The 21,023-nt window shown below is 44.4% G+C and overlaps 1 protein-coding gene and 1 long non-coding RNA gene across 4 annotated transcripts in view; one reads left to right on the top strand and one right to left on the bottom strand.

The window, feature by feature from the left end:
* Window positions 1-2,942: 2,942 nt before the first annotated feature.
* On the bottom strand, window positions 2,943-3,877 carry LOC128407112 (uncharacterized). Its single transcript, XR_008328719.1, has 2 exons — window positions 3,638-3,877; window positions 2,943-3,447 (listed from the first exon to the last, which is right to left on the bottom strand). It is a non-coding gene; the product is annotated as an uncharacterized LOC128407112 (long non-coding RNA).
* Window positions 3,878-3,907: 30 nt separating this feature from the next.
* The window catches only part of CERS5 (ceramide synthase 5), a 40,165-nt gene continuing 23,049 nt past the window's right edge, over window positions 3,908-21,023 (top strand). For 2 of the 3 annotated variants that reach the window (XM_053375091.1, XM_053375090.1), the window contains exons 1-2: window positions 3,908-4,184; window positions 17,481-17,586. In XM_053375091.1, coding sequence (XP_053231066.1) covers window positions 3,982-4,184; window positions 17,481-17,586 — 309 coding nt within the window. In that variant the 5' untranslated portion in view covers window positions 3,908-3,981. The remainder of the gene's footprint in view (window positions 4,185-17,480; window positions 17,587-21,023) is intronic. The other variant, XM_053375089.1, reaches the window with a different exon arrangement.

Genomic DNA, 21,023 nt, shown 5'->3' with positions numbered 1-21,023 from the left:
GCACAGAGTTAATTAAGGTTTGGCAGATAGCCAGAAGGCAATCTGAAGGAGTAAGTCTGCCTGGTGATAACAGAGGCATGGAGACAGCTCCCTGATTGGTCAAGCTCTTTCAAGGGAGTAATAATTAATGGTCTACTAACTGGAATGTGTTAGTTCAGTGTTCAGAGGTTCAGAGTTCTGTGTGTCAGTGTAGGAGCTATGAGTTGTGTCAGAGAGAGCTAGCAAAAGAGCCGTGTTCTGTTCCTGTAAATAGTCCACTGTATATAATAAACTACAAATTCCTGGTTCCTGCTTCGTCTATCCTGTCTGCAGCCAAGTCGCCAATTGCTGCCGTGGATTCTGCGTGTACTCTACTAGGTCTGGCTAAGGTCCTGCAACTAGTCGGAAAGTTGCGAAACACCAATAGGTTTTGCCAACATTTGAGCCCCACCTTGGGCTAAATATTCCTGCATTGCTGGGGTATGGACTGGATGAACCACATGGTCCCTTCCAACTCTGAGTCTGCGATCATTCAGCAGACAGGACTTGAGATGGGAAATGCCTTCAGCTCAGCAGTCCTGAGATGTTATAAACAATGTTTCTGCACAAGCTTCTTAACCATGATTGTTGCAGCAATGTTAAGGGGTGGAAAGCCCATTTTATTATTATTATTTCTTCCTCGCTCCTCTGCAAAATACGACGAATATCACGACAGCTCTATTGCAAAATAAAATTTGCAAGTGCATAGCAGCGACTGACTGACATTTCAATTCCTTCCTGGCCAACTAAATATATATACAGTGGTACCTCTGGTTCGCCAGAAGCGGCTTAGTCATGCTGGCCACATGACCCGGAAGCTGTACGCCGGCTCCCTCGGCCAATAAAGCGAGATGAACGCCGCAACCCCAGAGTCGGTCACGACTGGACCTAATGGTCAGGAGTCCCTTTACCTTTACCTTGGGTTACATATGCTTCAGGTTACATACGCTTCAGGTTTCATACGCTTCAGGTTACAGACTCCACTAACCCAGAAATATTACCTCAGGTCAAGAACTTTGCTTCAGGATGAGAACAGAAATTGTGCTCTGGCGGCGTGGCAGCAGCAGGCGGCTCCATTAGCTAAAGTGGTGCTTCAGGTTAAGAACAGTTTCAGGTTAAGTACGGACCTCCGGAACGAATTAAGTACTTAACCCGAGGTACCACTGTACAGTGAGGGGGGAAAGTATTTGATCCCCTGCTAAATTTGCCCGTTTGCCCTCTGACGAAGAAATGACCAGTCCATAATTGTAATGGTAGGTTTATTGTAGCTGTGAGAGAAAGAATAACAACAGGAAAACCCCCAGAAACCCAGAAGACAAAAGTCAGAGATGGATGAGCAGTATAATGAATGAAATAAGTATTTGATCCCCTATCAACCAGCCAGATGTCAGGCTACCTGGTATCTTCACTGTATGTAACGAGCTGAGATTGGAAGCACCCGCTGTAAGGGAGAGGTCTTACCTGTAATCCCAGCTCGTTAAAGTACCTGTACGAAAGACACCTGTCGACAGAAACAATCAATCCAGCAGATTCCAAAATAGCCACCAAGACCAAAGAGCTGTCCAAGGATGTCAGGGACAAGATTGCAGACCTGGACAAGGCTGGACTGGGCTACAAGACTGTTGCCAAGCAGCTTGGTGAGAAGGTGATAACAGTTGGTGCAATAATTCGCCAACGGAAGAAACACAAAATAACTGTCAACCTCCCTCGGTCTGGGGCTCCATGCCAGATTGCATCTTGTGGAGTTGCAATGATCATGAAGCAACCCAGAACTATACGGGGGAACTTGTCAATGATCTCAGGGCAGCTGGGACCATAGTCAAAACAGTTGGTAACACACTACGCTGTGAAGAACTGAGATCTTGCAGAGCCTGCAAGGTCCCCTTGCTCAAGACAGCACGTGTACAGGCCCATCTGCAGTTTGCCAATGCACATCTGAATGACCCAGAGGAGAACTGGGTGAACGAGTTGTGGTCAGATGAGACCAAAATTGAGCTCTTTGGCATCAACTCAACTCGCCGTGTTTGGAGGAGGAGGAATGCTGCCTATGACCCCAAGAACCCCATACCCACCGTCAAGCATGGAGGGGGACATATTATGCTTTGGGGGTGTTTTTCTGCTAAAGGGACAGGACACCTTCACCGCATTGAAGGGATGATGGACGGGACCATATATCGTCAAATCTTGGGTGAGCACCTCCTTCCCTCAGCCAGGGCATTGAAAATGGGTCAAGGCTGGGTAATCCAGCATGACAATGACCCAAAGCACACAGCCAAGGCAACAAAGGAGTGGCTCAAGAAGAAGTACATTAAGGTCCTGGAGTGGCCTAGCCAGTCTCCAGACCTTAATCCCATAGAAAATCTGTGGAGGGAGCTGAAGGTTCGAGTAGTTACGCATCGGCCTCGAAATCTTACTGACTTGGAGAGGATCTGCAAAGAGGAGTGGGACAAAATACCTCCTGAGATGTGTGCAAACCTGGTGGCCACCTACAAGAAACGTCTGACCTCTGTAATTGCCAACAAGGGTTTTTGCCACCAAGTACTAAGTCATCTTTTGCAAAGGGATCAAATACTTATTTCACTCATTATAATGCACATCAATCTCCGGCTTTTGTCTTCTGGGTTTCTGGGGTTTTTCCTGTTGTTATTCTGTCTCTCACAGCAACAATAAACCTACCATTAAAATTATGGACTGGTCATTTCTTCATCAGAGGGCAAATGGGCAAATTTAGCAGGGGATCAAATACTTCCCCCGCTCACTGTATTTTGAGAAAGTACTGCATTGCCATCAGTTGCATAATAATAATAATAGTAATATTTATACCCCACCCATCTGGCTGGGTTTCCCCAGCCACTCTTATAAAGCTGCACCGTCATTTTAGAGTGATGAAAAACCTTGTGCTTTTTTTTTAACTAAGCACATAATTGATTTTTAAAATTATTTTATTTATAAAATGAATGTTTATTATTATTTTATTTATAAAAAGGGGAGGGGCCTAAATAGCCAGGTTTAAATAGACAGCTGCTGCACCTGTTGAATTCCTGGTAACAACACACACAACTTAACAGGCTGTTTTTAACTATGTAACTTCCATTTCAAACACAATTCAACAAACAATATCTCACAAAGTGTAATTCCATAGACCAACGCATCATGCAAACAGAACATATCAAGAGAAATTAAAGTCCAATGGACGGTAAGGAGGTAAAAGTCCATTCGGTTCCTAAATTGGTATATTGGCAATATTAACCACAATATGGTATGCTTATCTTATGATGTTCCACGTATCGCTGCTTTGAGGATTCCAACGTTCCTTGTATGTAGATATCGGATCAGACGGAAAACTTGAAGGTATGACACGACAAGGATTCCGGGATAATAACCGTGTTTCGCCCAAGCCGGGCTTCATTAGCCGTGCATACTCTTATTCTTGTATGACGGAAACAAGGAACAAAATAAATTCAGTTGCAGCAACCTAGTGCTCATCTCCTCCCCCCTTTTTTTACAAAGCACATAATTGATGGAATTATTATTATTATTATTATTATTATTATTATTATTATTATTATTAATGGGGCAAGGGGCTAAATAGTCAGCTTTCAACAGCCAGGTGCTGCACCTGTTGAATTTCTCTTCCTAGACATCGTGGGGCAAATCTCCTTTCCCCTTTCCGCGCGCGTGGGCGCGCCACCGCAACATTTCCCTTTATTAAAAGAGGAGGCGGAATGAAAAGAGAAAGTGCGCGCGCGGGGGGCGGGGGGAGAGAAACCTGCGGAAGAGCGCATGCGCCTCGTTCCCTCACGCTCCCTCCGGCGGCGAAGTTAGGGCGTGGCGCGGCTTTTGACGGACGGGCGTTCCCTTCCCGGCCGGCACCGCCCCCTCCCTTCTCTTCTTGGCGGCTGCTGCTGAGGGGAAGAAGTGTCAGTCCGGTCAGGCGGCGAGGGAGAGGGCGGCGGCGGGAAGATGGCGGCAGCGGCGGCGGCGGCGGCAGCGTGGCTGTGGAGCGGTCTGTGGAACGAGCGCTTCTGGTTCCCCGCCAACTTCAGCTGGGCCGACCTGGAGCGCCAGGAGCCCGGCGTCGGGGAGGTGTACCCGCTCCCCCGCCACGTTTGGGCCGCTTTCCCCGGGGCGCTGGTCCTCTTCGCGCTGAGGCAGCTCTTCGAGAGGTGGGAGAGCGGCGGCGGCGAAGCGGGGAACGGGGTGGCGGGGACGGAGGGAGCCGGCGGGGGGGGGGAGCGGCGCACACTTCCGCCCGCCTGCCTGACGGGCCGAGGCGAATGGGATGGGTGGGTGGGTCCGAGAGGGAAGAGGTAGCGTCGCCCTCGCTGCCGCTTCCTCAGTCGGCCTCGAGGAGGGTTTGGGGAGGGGGTCAGAGGAGGGAAGACCCGTTTTCTCTCGCCTTCTCGCGCCACGTTGGGCCGCCGTTTTATTTCACCATAATAAAACCTTCAGAGGAACTCCGTAGCCAGACCGCACGCTTTATAAAGATGGGGAATACGCAGGAGAAATGATTTCCAGGAGATATAATAATACAGTGGTACCTCAGGTTACATACGCTTCAGGTTACAGACTCTGCTGACGCAGAAATACTGCTTCAGGTTAAGAACTTTGTTTCAGGATGAGAACAGAAATCGTGCTCCGGTGGCACGGCGGCAACAGGAGGCCCCATTAGCTAAAGTGGTGCTTCAAGTTAAGAACAGTTTCAGGTTAAGTACGGACCTCCGGAACGAATTAAGTACTTAACCCGCGGTACCACTGTAATAATAATAATAATAATAATAATAATAATAATAATAATAATAATAATAATTTATTATTTATACCCCGCCCATCTGGCTGGGTCCCCCCAGCCACTTTGGGCGGCTTCCAACAAAACACTAAAATACAATAACCTATTAAACATTTAAAGCTTCCCTAAACAGGGCTGCCTTTAGATGTCTTCTAAAAGTTTGGTTGTTGTTTTTCTCTTGGACAACTGGTGGGAGGGCCTTCCACAGGGCAGGTGCCACTACCGAGAAGGCCCTCTGCCTGGTTCCCTGTAACTTGGCTTCTCGCAGTGTGGGAACTGCCAGAAGGCCCTTGGAGATGGAACCCCGTGTCCAGGCAGAAGGATGGAGGTGGAGACGCTCCTTCAGGTATACTGGACCGAGGCCAGTATACCTGATATATATAGAAGGTGCTTGTAGAATTTGTACTGTTTAAAACGGAAAGGGGTTAAACGCCAGTGGTTCCCAAACTGTTTTTGGCCATGCCCCACCTGTTGTTGTTGTTGTTTAGTCGTGTCCGACTCTTCGTGACCCCCTCCACTACCTCCCGCAGTTTGGTCAAACTCATGCTGGTAACCTCGAAAACACTATCCAACCATCTCGTCCTCTGTCGCCCCCTTCTCCTTGTGCCCTCCATCTTTCCCAGCATCAGTGTCTTCTCCAGGGAGTCTTCTCTTCTCATGAGGTGGCCAAAGTACTGGAGCCTCAGCTTCACGATCTGTCCTTCCAGTGAGCACTCAGGGCTGATTTCATTAAGAATGGATAGGTTTGATCTTCTTGCAGTCCATGGGACTCTCAAGAGTCTTCTCCAGCACCATAATTCAAAAGCATCAATTCTTCGGCGATCAGCCTTCTTTATGGTCCAGCTCTCACTTCCATACATCACTACTGGGAAAACCATGGCTTTAACTATACGGACCTTTGTTGGCAAGGTGATGTCTCTGCTTTTTAAGACGCTGTCTAGGTTTGTCATTGCTTTTCTCCCAAGAAGCAGGCGTCTTTTAATTTCGTGACTGCTGTCACCATCTGCAGTGATCATGGAGCCCAAGAAAGTAAAATCTCTCACTGCCTCCATTTCTTCCCCTTCTATTTGCCAGGAGGTGATGGGACCAGTGGCCATGATCTTCGTTTTTTTGATGTTGAGCCTCAGACCATATTTTGCGCTCTCCTCTTTCACCCTCATTAAAAGGTTCTTTAATTCCTCCTCACTTTCTGCCATCAAGGTTGTGTCATCTGCATATCTGAGGTTGTTGATATTTCTTCCGGCAATCTTAATTCCAGCTAGGGATTCATCCAGCCCAGCCTTTCGCATGATGTATTCTGCATATAAATTAAATAAGCAGGGAGATAAAATACAGCCTTGTCGTACTCCTTTCCCAATTTTGAACCAATCAGTTGTTCCATATCCAGTTCTAACTGTAGCTTCTTGTCCCACATAGAGATTTCTCAGGAGACAGATGAGGTGATCAGGCACTCCCATTTCTTTAAGAACTTGCCATAGTTTGCTGTGGTCGACACAGTCAAAGGCTTTTGCATAGTCAATGAAGCAGAAGTAGATGTCTTTCTGGAACTCTCTAGCTTTCTCCTAACCTAAGCATCTCTAAAATTCTGATGCTCCCCCCACCAACATAATAATTCTTAATTGTTCAAATAGTGAACTCCTATTCACATGGAGGAAGCCTTAAAAGTCATTGACTTGGTCTAACTGTTCTCGAATTGCCCCCCTTATAAATCATATGGCCCCCGGGATTGGGTGGGAGCGGTCGAGCAACTGCCAGTCAACACATAACTTGGTTATCAGGGGAAGATGGTCACTAAATTGGGCATTATCAATTTTAAAAAAGGTGACATTCAAAAATAGATCCCGGGAAACCAATACATAGTCGAGAACACTGTTTGATTTTAACCCCAGGTGGGTGAACTCTCCTGGTATGTCTGGAGGACACCTGCCATTTAATATAATTAAATTAAGGCATAGAGTCATCTGATAAAGCATCACTCCCGCCTTATTGACTTTTACATCCTTTGATATTCTAGTGGGGGTGTATACTAGATCGTAAGTTTGAGCGCCGGGGTCAACCCACCACTTAGACTTTTTAAGAGCCTCCCGATTTGAGGCTATCCGAGCGTTAAAATCGCCTCCAGTAATGGAGGGGACATTGGGATATTTAAGATAACAAGAAAGTAAAAAATCCTCTAGGGATTCCCATCTAGAAGTAAGATCAGCTGCTAACCCTCCCGGAGGGAAATAGACATTTGTAACCAATAAAGAGAAGTTTCCACCAGAGATCAGTCCGGTAATAGCATAAGGCGGAAATGCATGCACTAGTGAAAGTTTAGCCCGAAGTTTGAGGGAGATACCAATTGTAAGGCCACCTTTAGGGCGGCCACCATTCGTTGACGGGCTAGCAGGCAGACATATAAACTCAAAGCCATTTAATTCAATTTCCTCCTCCACCCAAGTTTCTTGTAATAGTATGATAAGAAAGGAATTAATATATTTTTGGAATTCTGGATCTAATTTTTTACTTTTCCATCCAGCAATGTTCCAACTTAATATTGAAGGCTGGGGTTTCCCCGTTTCTCCAATTGACTGTCATTTGGAAAATTGGCTCAACTTTAAACGGGAAGAGGGGAGCCAATAAAGAAATCAGTTATCTTCCTCTGATGAAAAACCTCTCGTAAAGGCTGAGTGGGATTTACAAGGTCATCTGACTGTTGAGCTTGGCCACTCGATCTATTAGGAGTAGGACTTTGAACAGGGGCGGACCCCTTTTCCAAAAGAGTTTGGTGGGCCACCCGGGGTGGACCAGCTATCTCGTCAGAAGTTTGGACTCTCTGTAGCCTGCTACTGGTCTTTTGGGCTACTTGATTTATGTGGCCTGTTGGATCTTCAATCAGTTCCGTCACTGGTCTTGCTGTTGAATCCATAACACTCCGCAAAGAGGGATAAGGCTGGGCGAGAGGGCTATTTGGGAAGGTTGGCAAAGGCACCTCTTCTCTTGATTGGTCAGTGCTATAAGAAGGTTCCAGGTCTGGCATCGATGAACGTGTAGAAGGGGATTTTTCCTGTTGTGTGCTGCTTTCTTCAGGTTTGTTTTTCGATGGACGGTCATGTAAATCTATTAAGAGCACAGAGGATTGTTCTGCTTGGAGGGAAGGACTGATAATTGCTTCTTGGGGTTGTATCTTAATCCTCCATTGCCGACATACATTTAGCATTAGATATTGAGAGATCCATATGATCTGGTTCTTCTAGGGAGTCATGTTCGCTGTACGTGAGTATTCTGGTGCTGAGCTTCCTAATAAGTTGGGTTTTAAGCGATTCCAGTCTATTAATAATTTCTTTTTGTTCCACCACTGGTAAATCTGCAAAGGAGGCAATGAATTCGATCTCTTCTGGTGGTGTCATGCCGCTTTCCGGATGGTCATTGTTCTTTGCTAGGGGAGTGGAGGCCACATAACTCTTCTCCTGGGATTGAACACCCACTCCGGTGTCCACTGGTGGATCGGGTTTAGCAGATTTGGAGCCCTCTTTGGTTATTGCCTCCAACAGTAGGGGTTTAGGCGTAGGGTCTATAAAGGCTCTCGTTGGTGCTATCCCACAGCGTAACAAAAATGCTTTCTTTCGTAATATGATAGTGGGAATTTTTGTGGATTGGAACGCAAGCAGGACTCTCTGGGATTTATGATGATGGACAAGGGTGAGGACTGCACAGATGTCAATTTGTGTTGCTTCCATATTTAAAAGCACCTTTAGGGATTGATGACCTAATTGAAGGTTAAGGCTGTATTTAAATTTGTCAGTACGTTTGTTATATAAGGACAAACTCCTCGTCCCCTTCCTCTCTTCAAGGGACTTAACACCGGCTGACGCTGGGGAAGTAGTAACTAGCTTTTGTTGGAGACTGTGCAGCTGGGACGAGAGATCATCTAGTCTTTTGAATATACAGTGCAAGGTTTTGATTATTAAATGGGACTGTTCAAATGTCATATGATTGGCCGTGCCAAGGACCAGTTCCTCCTTCTGAGAAGAGACTACACTCTTGCTGTTGGCCACATCGCTTGTTATTTGTGGAATTATTCACTCTTCGTCTTTAAGTGCTGACGCGCAATCAATCAGTGGGTTGAAACGGTTCTGAGTTTCTACCATGTAGGAACAATCCAGTAAATTACTCCCTTCTTTAAAGTGACATGGTTCAACCCTTGTTTGCTTTGATCTCGGAAAGGGAACGGGGACTATCTCCTCGGAATCTCTAAGACGTTTCCCATATCCCATAATTCAGATATCGAGAAGAGGGGGGATAGTATTTCAAAGTCGGCGTCTTCACCTTCACCCTCACAGGCTGGCAATTTAGGTCTACAAGGAGACTACCGGTAAGCAATACAGACCATTCCTTTGAAGACCTACTCCCACCAGGACTAAGACTAATATAAGATTCTCCTTCAAAGCTTATCGCAGGGCCCACCGCGGTCCGGTCTCAGAAAAAGGGTGCACCTTTTTATTTTTACTTATTTATGATAATTACTTTGTCAAGAAAGGAGTATATGTGTGTGTGTGTGTGTGTGTGTGTGTGTGTGTGTATATAAGCAGCGGCAATTAGAATAAGATCTATTATTGCATCAACTTTACATTTTTAATAATTTTATTTAGTTTTTAGAAATTTACAATCACTTATCCAACAATCAACATAAAAAGAGAATTCCCAAAAAATATCCTGAACTTCCCTCCTCCCCTTTGTGGGTCCAATATAAGGATTAACTTTCCCATATGGCTCAGCTTTTTGTTTTTTTAAAGTGTGACTTTGGGGCGTGCCCTAGAAGCATCTTCCAAAAAAGTGTTTCATACCAGAGGCTGTTATAAAGAAGACAAGACAATTGTGATCTATTCACCACCCCTATAATAAATTTCCAAACTGCCCTTTGTCATAAATGACCTCCAGGCAGCATTAGTTGCCAAAAATAGAATGCTTAGTTGCCATTTTGGGGCAAGACAGCTCTAAAGTTTTCTTTTTTATGGAGTGGCTGTGATGGATTATCAGTTAAACATCTGGCAAGTTCAGATGACAACCTTGAGCTACGTTATGAACTTTGAGACCTTAAAGAAGAATAATCACTTGATGCAGGCATGGTTCACATATATATTGGTCCATTTCTACCTGTTTTTTTCTTAATGGTGACACAGAATGTAAGAGGATTTACAACTGAGCAGCACAGTTGGGTGGGGTAAGCGAAGACAAGCTACAACATTTAACTATAATGTTATTCACTGCTCCTGCTTAGGCTGCACAGAAAAAGCATTTTGGTTCCTGAAATTCATTTGGATTGTGCAGATAAAATAGAACTGATAGAATTCTACAGGATGTGGTGTTACGTGTTCAAAAAAAGCCAAGATCCAAGGATCCCCAGGCATGCACCTAAGCAATTATGTGGGCTTCTACAATTTCCTCTTCCAGCTGTAAGTTGTCAGGCTTCAACAAATCCTGTTCAGGGAGAATCCTTTTAGGACCAGTTAGAGTGACATGGAGGAAGAAGCATGGTACTTTGGATCTGTCATCATGTTTTAAAAATAAAAAAAGTTATTTGGTTAAATATTAATTATTACATTCACTCCCAATGGACTTACTCTGCAAGCATAATAGTTGATGACATCAATCTGCATAATATGTGTCTGAATAAGTTCAAAATAACTGAGGCAGTTATTGTTTTAGTTAATATATGAATTAGTATTGAACAGGATGAGAGAAGAAATACCGCTAAATCACGGGTGTCAAACACAAGGCCCGCGGGCCAAATCCGGCCCGCCAGACCTCATCATGTGGCCCGTGTAGCCGCCAGCCCGGCCTGCCCGCTTCCCCCTGCGAGGCGGCGCTCTGTGGGCGGGGATGGGGGGCTGGAAGGCGGGCGGCGGGGAAAGCGAAGGCGCTCCCTTCCCGCGCCGTTACTCGGCCGGCCTGAGAGAAAATTTCTGAGGCGGCGGCCTTCATCCAGGGTCGGGGGGCTATGGCGGGACTTTGCCCTCCCGGCGGCCTGGAGCATCTGGAACTGGGGCGGCTGTGGGACCCGCCAGGCAGCAGCGGCGGCGGCAGCGCTTCTTCTCCTTCTCCTCCTCCTCCGTCTTGCTCGCTGCCGCCGCCGCTCTCGTCTTGCTCGAGGCAGGCCTGGAGCCAGGACAACCCGGGCTTCGAGCCCAAGGAAGAGGCGGGTGAAGCGGCCAGGGCGGCTGGCGGGAGCGCGGCGGCGGGGCCCGTGCTGCAGATGGGCATGGTGGAGTGGGGCCGAGGAGGGGCGCCTTCGCCCTTGGAGCCCGACGCCCAGGAGGGCCCGCCGAGAGCGGGAGGCAGTGGAGGCGCAGGCGGCGCGGTGAAAAGGAGAAAGGTGGAGGGGAAGGCGAAGGCCAGCAGCCTTGCTCCGCCGGAGGCGCCCCGACGCCGATGCCGCGTTTCCCTCACGAGGAGACGGGCGAGGAGGTCACCAAGCAGCCGCCGCCGCGCCGCCGCGCCTGGGCCAAAGGGATGGCGCACCGCCTGCGAGGTGAATTGCCGCCCAGCCAGGCCCTTCCGTCGCCCTTTCCGGCTTGCATCTCTCCTGTTTCACCTTATTACTTTTATGTTACTCGCGAGTCTTCTGCTCTGAAGACAGATGCAAATAATCCTTTCAGCTCCTCTGCAATCTCCTTTCCCACCTTTAGCACACCTTTGATTCCAAAGTCCGTTTCGGGGGGTCTAATGCAGCCCCTTCGGCAGTTTATGGGGTAAAATCCTCAAAAAACCCTCAACAACTTCAACCCTAAAAAAAAAAAAAAAGCTCAACAACTTCAATCCTAAAAAAAGCGCAACAACTTTGGTTGGCCCTCACAGCCCTTCACTTCATCAAATCTGGCCCTCCTTGAAAAAAGTTTGGGCACCACTGCGCTAAATGTTTAGGTTCAGTTCAGCATTAGGGTTAGGTCTCAGCTATGCCAGTTTCAAAATGAAATTTTACCATGCACTTCAGGGAGAGTCTTCTGTACTATGTGTGTCAGTGGCTCGGCAGCAAAAGACTCCATTCTTTTCCTGAAGCACTGTGGCACAAGCCAGGTGATTCACACCACAGCATGGCAGCAAAAAAATCCGCTGCTGTGTGACAGCCAGCCAGATAGTGGAGATGTCAGTCATCATCCTGGTGCCCATATACGGTATCTTCACTTGGTTCCAAGTAGCTCACAGCTCAACATGCCTGTTGAGTTTTGATCTTTGCTTCCAGGTAGTTTATACATAAACAATTATTAAAGCTATAAAAACTATAAAACTCAAAAATGCATTAAACTCAGTACCTGTTTGACTTTGTTTTTTGTTTGATTTGCCTATAAAATAGCATTTTTGTAGCAAGAGAAAAACCTGTATTCATGAATTTGGCTCTAGAATCAAAATCTCAGTAGACTTCAAATCTATGTACAGAAGATAAATTGAAAAGTGGAATATCAGGAACATTTTTTGAAAATATTGGAAAAAAACTGCTCAGGAATGTTGCGGCTGGCCATACAAAGCAGTTTGGGTCATACAACCCTTTTTGAAAGGACTAGTACAGTTCTTGCAGTGGGGGCTGCTGCTGTCACTTCCAAAGCTCTGGCTGGCTTGCAGCAGCTAGGGTAGGTGGTAAGATAATGGGATTTCTGTTGTCCCTTGTTCTCCTTTTTCTTTCTTTGCAGTCAATGAGAATAAATTAACTATACCAGCTTTAGGGCTGATGTAGTTAGGTGCTCTGTTGGGAGCAGGATGGGAGAACAAAGGGGGCTTAGCATCCTGCAAATCACTAACCACCCCTGATGCACTCCTTTTCTTTTCCTACCCTCCTCTCCCCTCCCCTGGCAGGCAGAACATCTAACCTTATGGAGCATCTCACTTGTGAAATTTGGGCAACACAATACAGCTTTTTTCTGTGTAGAAGCCTTTTGACCCCTCCCATGTTCATACATAATTTTCTGATTTATCCATTAAAATTTCACTACGCCTGTTTTCTTATCCTCATGTCCTGGAATGAACACTCCATGAATTATGTGCTTCAATTTAACATTGGGAGTCTGGGACTGATGACTCACAATTTGTGCCACAGATTTCTTAAACCATTGTTTTTTCTTCCCTTCCTGTCTGTGGTGCCTCACTTTAGAGGAAATGCATTCACATTTTCGGCATATCATAGCAGCACACTGGTTTATCATATGCATCTCTCTCTTTTTTAGGCCCTAGGAGAGAGTGTAGTCTATTGTTCCTATGTGTTCGTCTGTTTCCTCTCAGTTTTGCCAATGAAACTCAGAGATAAGTGAAACTCTGAGAGAATGACAGGCGATCAGCTTTAGCTTTCGCAGAATGGCTTAGTATTCTGACCTACAAAGGATCACCTCATTTTTTTACTGAAACCTTCAGAAAGGCCTCAAATGCACAAATGGATTTAATAAGTGCTGTGGAATACTGCAGGTAGTGTAGTTGTTTTTCATGTGTCCATGTCAGGCCATTTGGAACTGTGATAGGCCTGACAGACTGCCTTCCCTAAGCTTCCCTCCCTAAGCCTAACTGGGGAGGGGTTTACTTTTTATATTTATATTTAGATCCTGTCATATTTATTCCTTTCTTCATTTTACATACTCTCAATCACTCAACAGCAATAAACATAAAATGCAAATAGAGGTTACAATCACATATATGAGCATTAATTAAGAAGTCTAGATATAGGCATTCTGTGTTGGTGGCTCTCCCTTCTTGTCTGTCTTGTTAATGTAGGTGGTGAAATAACACAAGACTGGTCCAAGCAACTCCCCATTTAAATTAAGTTTGCATTGTTAAAAACCTGCACGTAGACAGGAATTTAGGAAGATTACAGCTGGGACTGAACATCAGTGAAGCCATGAGTTCTAGGTTACTCCAGACTTGAAGATAGAACTGAGATGGTTCAATGTTATGTGCACTGAACTTTTCAAAAAGATGCATTTTAACAAAAGAGTGTAGATTAAAGAAAAACTTGGAGTGCATTGAAGTGCATAAACATTGGTGTGTCTGCTTTTGTCTCATTGAAGGATGCTGTAGGAAACAGAACCCAAGGAAACAAAGCAAATTGTATTTCAGAAACAAAATACCGGTATATGTTTGTTTCAGAAACAAAATGCATGTTTATAATCCTCAGGTGTCTTTTTAGATTATGGTTGACTTTTGGAATGTACTTTAGGGCATAAATGTTTATCTCTTGTATCTAGAGATGAACTGTGAAATAGCTTTCGGGTTGCTGGCCAGAACCTACTTAGCTGTTACTTGGTACACTGGAAAATGGAAGGTTAAACCCCAGAAGATTTCTACACAAGACTGATGAGTGCAGATTCATCTGCTGTACTTGGATCGGTTTGCTAAATGGCAGCTATGAAATCTTTGGTGATCAGTGCACTTCTTAAATGAATTTCTTCACCCTCTTCTGTTGCCCATTTCCATTACCCATTATAAAAAGAGGAATCCTGCACTTTTGAATTGAGGTGCCTGCAAACATACAGCCCTATAGAAAGGAAATGTGTTGTTGTTTATGCTGTAGGCTATGTTCTAGTTTAGTGTAGAACATTATGGTCTAATTTTGGCAAACTAGTGTAATGTGTAATTGGTTTGGGCTGCTTAATAAACTTGGTGACATAGAGATGAACTACAGAACCAGTGTACTTAGGACTAAAACAGGTGTACAGTTGTACCTTGCTTGTCAATTTAATGCATAGTCCATTCGACTCACAGAACCATTCAAAAGCCAAGGCACGGCTTCCGATTGGCTGCAGGAGCTTCCTGCACTCAATCAGAAGCTGCGGAAGCCATGTCGGACGTTCAGCTTCCGAAAATTGTTCGAAAACCGGAACACTCACTTGAAAAGAGAATTAGACAAATTCATGGAGATAGCTATCAAAGGCTACTACATGTGATGACTGCTCTGCCTCCACCATTGGTCACCGGCATGGTCCAGCAGGCTCTTCGTATGTTCTTATAAAGGTAAAGGGACCCCTGACTGTCAGGTCCAGTCGCGGACAGCTCTGGGGTTGCGGCACTCATCTCTCTTTACCTGCCGAAGGAGCTGGCATACAGCTCTGGGGTTGTGGCGCTCATCTCGCTTTACTGGCCGAGGGAGCTGGCATACAGCTTCTGGGTCATGTGGCCAGCATGACTAAGCTGCTTCTGGCGAACCAGAGCAGCGCACAGAAGCACCGTTTACCTTCCACCGGAGCGGTATCTACTTGCACTTTGACGTGCTTTCGAACTTCTAGGTTGGCAGGAGCAGGGACCAAGCAACGGGACCTCACCCCGTTGCGGGGATTCGAACCGCCAACCTTCTGATTGGCAAGCCCTAGGCTCTGTGGTTTAGACCACAGCGCCACCCGCATCCCTGTATATTCTTATGAGTTATAGTAAAAGCCATGGAAACCTTCATGCACTGCCTTTCACATTCAAATATAATTAACCAAGTGTATGATGTAGCTGCATCTTCAGTGTAGCTGCTGCTGTTTTGTCTTCTAATTTAGTTTATTATCTCCCCTTCACCCACAATGTCCCAGAGTGGGCTACAACAATGCTAAATACAGTCAAACCTCGGTTCTCGAACTGCTCCATTGCCAAACATTTCAGCTCCCGAATGTTGAAAACCCGGAAGTAAATGCTCCGATTTTCAAGCATTCCTCGAAAGACGAACGTCTGACGTGGCTTCCGATGAGTGCAAGAACCAATCAGAAGCTGCACCTCGGAAGTCGAACTGTCTTCTGGAACAGATTACGTGCGACTTCCGAGGTTTGACAGTAAAGTATTAAAAATGTACAATCAGAAATATAGAGTGGGTCTTGAAAATATATTTACCAGGTTTTAAAGCCTAAGGTAAAGAGTGCTCTTTCTCTGTCTGTTTCTCTGTCTCTCTCTCTGCCAAAAACTGTATAGTGAAGTTGCCAGATGGACATCTGTGGGGAGGAGTTCCACAACCTACCTATAGGTACATGCTGGCATGCTAGTTCTACACAAATGTGCCAGTACCCATGATAAGTGCATTTAAGTATGTCCGGGGAAGCATGGAACATTTACATCAATAAGCATTTGCCTCTTGTTTGTGTCAGATTTGTTTGAGCTGATCCCTAAAGCAGTTTCTGATCTGTTTAACTGGAACTTAAAACCACCCGTTATCGATGTACCGCCCCTCACCCTAGCACAGGTTAATCTGCCAGAAATGTAATGTTTGAAATGGCCCTCACGTTCCTTTCTTAAACATCTCTTTGGAAATGGGCTCCAGTACCTTTTTTGGTTTCTATGGAAGCCGCCCAGAGTGGCTGGGGAAACCCAGCCAGATGGGCGGGGTACAAATAATAAATTATTATTATTATTATTATTATTATTATTATTATTATTATTATTATACCTCTCGCTGTGGATCTGTGCTTTGAGTACTTGCACTACAGTACTAGACTGCAGAATTCTTTTCAAAAGAATGTTTTCTTTTTCCCTCCCATACATTAGGTATTATTCAAGGGAAGGAGCGGGCATGAAATTTGTGTTCTAAAAACTTCACCTATCTTAATGAGCATATTGAGATGTTCAGAGAGTGTTTATATGAATGAGGAAGACAGCCAGAGTAGTATCTAGCTGGCCCAAATTTGTCTGTGACTTGTACCATATTGAAAATTCTATATAGAAGTAAGAAGATCCTGGATCAGGTCAGTGACCCGCCTAGATCAGCATCCTGTTGACACAGGTCCTTGTGGGGAACCTGCAAGCAGAACCAAACAACAAGAGCACTCTCCCCCCTTACAGTTTTTAGCAACTGAGATTACTGTGTGACAAAAGAAACCCACAATTTTTTTGAGACATTCAAAAATATGTGTCTTACATTTTTCTCTCGGTTAATGGAGCCTGAGATTACAACAATTAGCATATGGGGGTCCTCAAACAAAAGAGAGTTTAAAAGGGTGGTCCTCTAAACATTATTTCTAGAGCTTTTACGACCAAGTCACTGTTGGCAAATATTGCTACTGGGTCCAAGCTGGTCTGTGGTTCTTAAATTTGTGACACTTTGTAGAAACATTCATCATATCACTTGTCATCTTATATTCTATTTCTGATCTTTAGGGAAGAGTCCCTGCACTTATGTAGCTGAAACAAAAACACTCATGAGCAAGAGAGAGGTGAACCCCTGTGTTTGCAGAAGTAAAATCAGTATTTGGGTTGGGGCTGTGGGGGGCACAAAAGAAGGGCAAAAATATACAGAAATAGCCCAGTGGGATGCTCAGAAGACGTTGACTGTTGGAAGTTGGGTTGAAAGGGGGGGGGGGCGGTTACAGAACAAAATGAATTCAAACTGCAGCATTTTGTTGCAGGTCCTTCTGGTAATGTCTAATAATTAATTTTAAAATCCTCTCATTGCTTTTCATCATTTTGCTAAACTGGCCAGTTATTTTTTATATATATCATGAAAATACATGGGGAAACTAAGGAAACCTTTTTCTGTTGTCGTATCAAACAGAAGTGTGAAGTAAAACAAGCTTGCACTTCGCTGAAATTTAAATAGAATTCTTCTTTTATGTGAGTGGTCTTTTGTGTGCATGACTATATGCAGGGCAGAAAAATGTGACCGAAGTTGCAGTATATTTGGGATTTTCATATTCTGGGTTATTTTTCTCTGTGTTCATTTGTTACATCTTTGGGATTTTCCCTCCAGATTTATTGCAAGACCATGTGCTGCACTTCTTAACATTCAAAACTGTGAACCTCGCACAGCTCAACCCAATGCAATTCTAGAAAAGGTGTTTACATCTATCACTAAGGTGAGTGATGCTTCAAATTTTTGTTTGAATGCAATAGAATGAGTAGTGGTTATGATAAGTTGAAATTGCAGAGTTATGAGAAGCTTAAAGGGAAGGTGCGAGACTGGTTACATTACTTTCAAATAAGAGAGGTTTACAACTTAGATAAAAAAATTGGTTTCCAGGTGGAAAAATCAAAATTAGAAACAGAATTGTTAGAACCTAATGCTAAGATATTATCAAGAATGTACAATTTGCTGTTGAAATGGAGCACTGAGGAAGAAACGGTAAAATCTGCTATGATTAAATGGGCACAAGATATAGGACACAATATTATGTTTGCTGATTGGGAGCAGTTGTGGACCACTGGGATTAAATTCACGGCATGTAATGCCCTAAGAGAGAATATTATGAAAATGATATACAGGTGGTACATGACCCCAGTCAAGCTTGCAAAAATCTACCATTTGCCCGATAATAAATGTTGGAAATGTAAAGAAACTGAAGGTACATTCTTTCACCTTTGGTGGACGTGCCCAAGGATTAAGGCTTTCTGGGAGATGATTTATAATGAAATGAAAAAGGTATTTAAATACACTTTCCTGAAGAAACCAGAGGCCTTCCTCCTGGGCATAGTTGGCCAATTGGTGCCAAAGAAGGATAGAACTTTCTTTATGTATGCTACAGCAGCAGCAAGAATACTCATCGCAAAGCATTGGAAGACACAAGATTTACCCACTCTGGAAGAATGGCAGATGCAAGTAATGGACTACATGGAAATGGCAGAAATGACTGGCAGAATCCGAGACCAGGGAGAAGCGTTGGTGGAAGAAGATTGGAGGAAATTTAAAATTTATCTACAGAAACATTGTAAAATTTATGAATGTTGATGACATTGAAATGAAATGAAGGGGTTCTAGCAACAAGATAAAATGTAAGATTGGATCGACAATAGACGAAAATTTGAAATTATAATTTGTGAGGCAAAATAATTAAGGATAAATTAAATAGGATATGAATTTGCTGAACCAATTTTTTAATAAGGGATACAAAAAAGGGAGGCGTGAGGAAGTCAGGAAAATAAGTTAATCAAAGATGAGAAATTAAAAAAGAGGGATTTGTGTTTTTCTTTTTTGTGTACTTTTTTCTTTTTTTTCTTTGTTTTTTTTGTTAGGATAAATGTTTGTATTTTTGTATTTTGTAACTTTGTATTTTTGTGTTTTTATATTTTTCTTGTGTTTTTATTGTTCTCTGTTTGTTGTCCTGGAATTTTTTATTGTTAAAACTTAATAAAATATTATTATAAAAAATAATAATAGAATGAGTAGTGGTTATAAGAACCATCCATACCACCTTGAGCTCCTTGGAGGCATGGGGGATATAAATATTATTAAATTTTAAAAAATGCTCTTTCTTTCCAGTTCTGTTGTTTTCCAGGGAAAATAAACTTTTCACTACTATAGTGAACATCTAGCTCATGGGTAGGCAAACTAAGGCCCGGAGGCTGGATCCGGCCCAATCGCCTTCTAAATCTGGCCTGCGGATGGTCATCAGCATGTTTTTACATAAGTAGAATGTGTGCTTTTATTTAAAATGAATCTCTGGGTTATTTGTGGGGCATAGGAATTCATTCATTCCCCACCCAAATATAGTCTGGCCCCCTACAAGGTCTGAGGGACAGTGGACCGGCCCCCTGCTGAAAAAGTTTGCTGACCCCTGATCTAGCTACACATAACCAGAAAATCTGGCTATATGTGTTCTTTACATTGTTTTGTATGTGTTGCTGCCTACTCCCCGCTTCCATTGTGTGTGTTGAGTGCGTACATCTAGTACTCAGACTATAATTCTGTATAAGGTTTGAACAGAAACCAGGCAAGGTACTGTTGAAGATAACTGATCATGTCATTTCCTCCATAGTTCTCAGTTTTTCTCTGAAGAAAATTACTTCTTTTCTTACTGTCACTACTAGGCTAATCTGTTGAGTTATTTTCCTACTGTCTGGGTTTCTCAGAACATTGATGTGTAGACTATAATGGATGCAACCAGTGTTTTCGTTTTCTTTTTAGAAAAAGGGATGTTGATACTCACCATTAAGTTGTTAGAGAAAGTGTCTCAGTTTTAACATTGGGGGGGGGGAGGTCTGGTGGTGCGTACCCCTAGATAAAAGGACTACTGTATTTGCAACAGCATTTAACAGAAGACTAACCTTTAGCAGAACTAGGAATGGAGGTTTGACAATAATTCACCCCCCCAAACCTTACCTATGCTGAAACAGGCATATTTCCAAGAAACTATGGATTTATTTCTGTTTTATTCTTCACGGGATGGATCCTGGAGGCTGACTTCTTATTTCTGTTGAATGCTTTTAGCTCCCTACTGCTGCTTTTAATTTATATCAAATACTCTATTGTAAGAATATCCCTGTCGTGCTCTGTTCACCTTGGCTACTTTCGTTAGCTCTGTCTGCTGGTGGATGGCCACACTGACTCGGCCCCGGACACACTGACCAGATGCTTGGAAGCTGTGGCTGGATGGTTTCGTGGGAGCTGATTGAAACTAAATCCTTCGAAGACAGAGGTCCTATGGCTAGGTCGGGATGGCATGGGGATGAGAGACCAACTCCTTTCTCTTGCGGGGGCCCAATTAGTGCCATTGTCTTCCGTTAAGAGTTTGGGTGTAATCCTTGACGCCTCCCTTTCCATGGAGGCGCAGGTTACAGCAACAGCCAAGGCAACATTTTTCCACCTTCGCCACATCAAGCAGTTGGTCCCTTACCTTTCCCGCCCCGACCTGGCCACAGTGATCCATGCAACGGTCACCTCCAGGCTTGACTACTGTAATTCGCTCTATGCGGGGCTGCCCTTGAAGCTGTCCCAGAAACTCCAGCGGGTGCAGAATGCAGCAGCGAGGCTCCTCACGGGGTCTCTGCCATGAGAGCATATTCACCCAGTGCTTTTCCAGATGCACTGGCTCCCGGTGGAGTACAGGGTCAGATTTAAGGTGCTGGTTTTGACCTTTAAAGCCCTTCATGGCCTAGGACCCTCGTACCTACGGGACCGCCTCTCCTGGTATGCCCCACGGAGAGCCTCAAGGTCCATAAATAGCAACACCCTAGTGGTCCCGGGCCCTAAGGAAGTTAGATTAGCTTCAACCAGAGCCAGGGCCTTTTCAACCCTGGCTCCGGCCTGGTGGAACGCTCTGCCTCATGAGACCAGGGCCCTGCAGGATCTGATTTCTTTCCACAGGGCCTGTAAGACAGAGTTGTTCCACCTGGCCTTTGGCTTGGAGCCAGTTTGATTCCCTCCCCCTCTTTCTTTTTCCATTTTCCTTTCTCCTCCTGTGATGAGGCTGCATTTTAATATTTTAATGTTTCAATATTTTAATGTTGTATTTTAATCTTATTTTTAAGTTGTATTCATTCAACTTGTTTTTATTATTGCTTGTTTGCCGCCTTGGCT

Source organism: Podarcis raffonei, chromosome 2, assembly GCF_027172205.1.
Source record: "Podarcis raffonei isolate rPodRaf1 chromosome 2, rPodRaf1.pri, whole genome shotgun sequence".
Lineage (NCBI taxonomy): Eukaryota > Metazoa > Chordata > Lepidosauria > Squamata > Lacertidae > Podarcis > Podarcis raffonei.
This window is presented reverse-complemented; position numbering and strand designations above follow the sequence as displayed.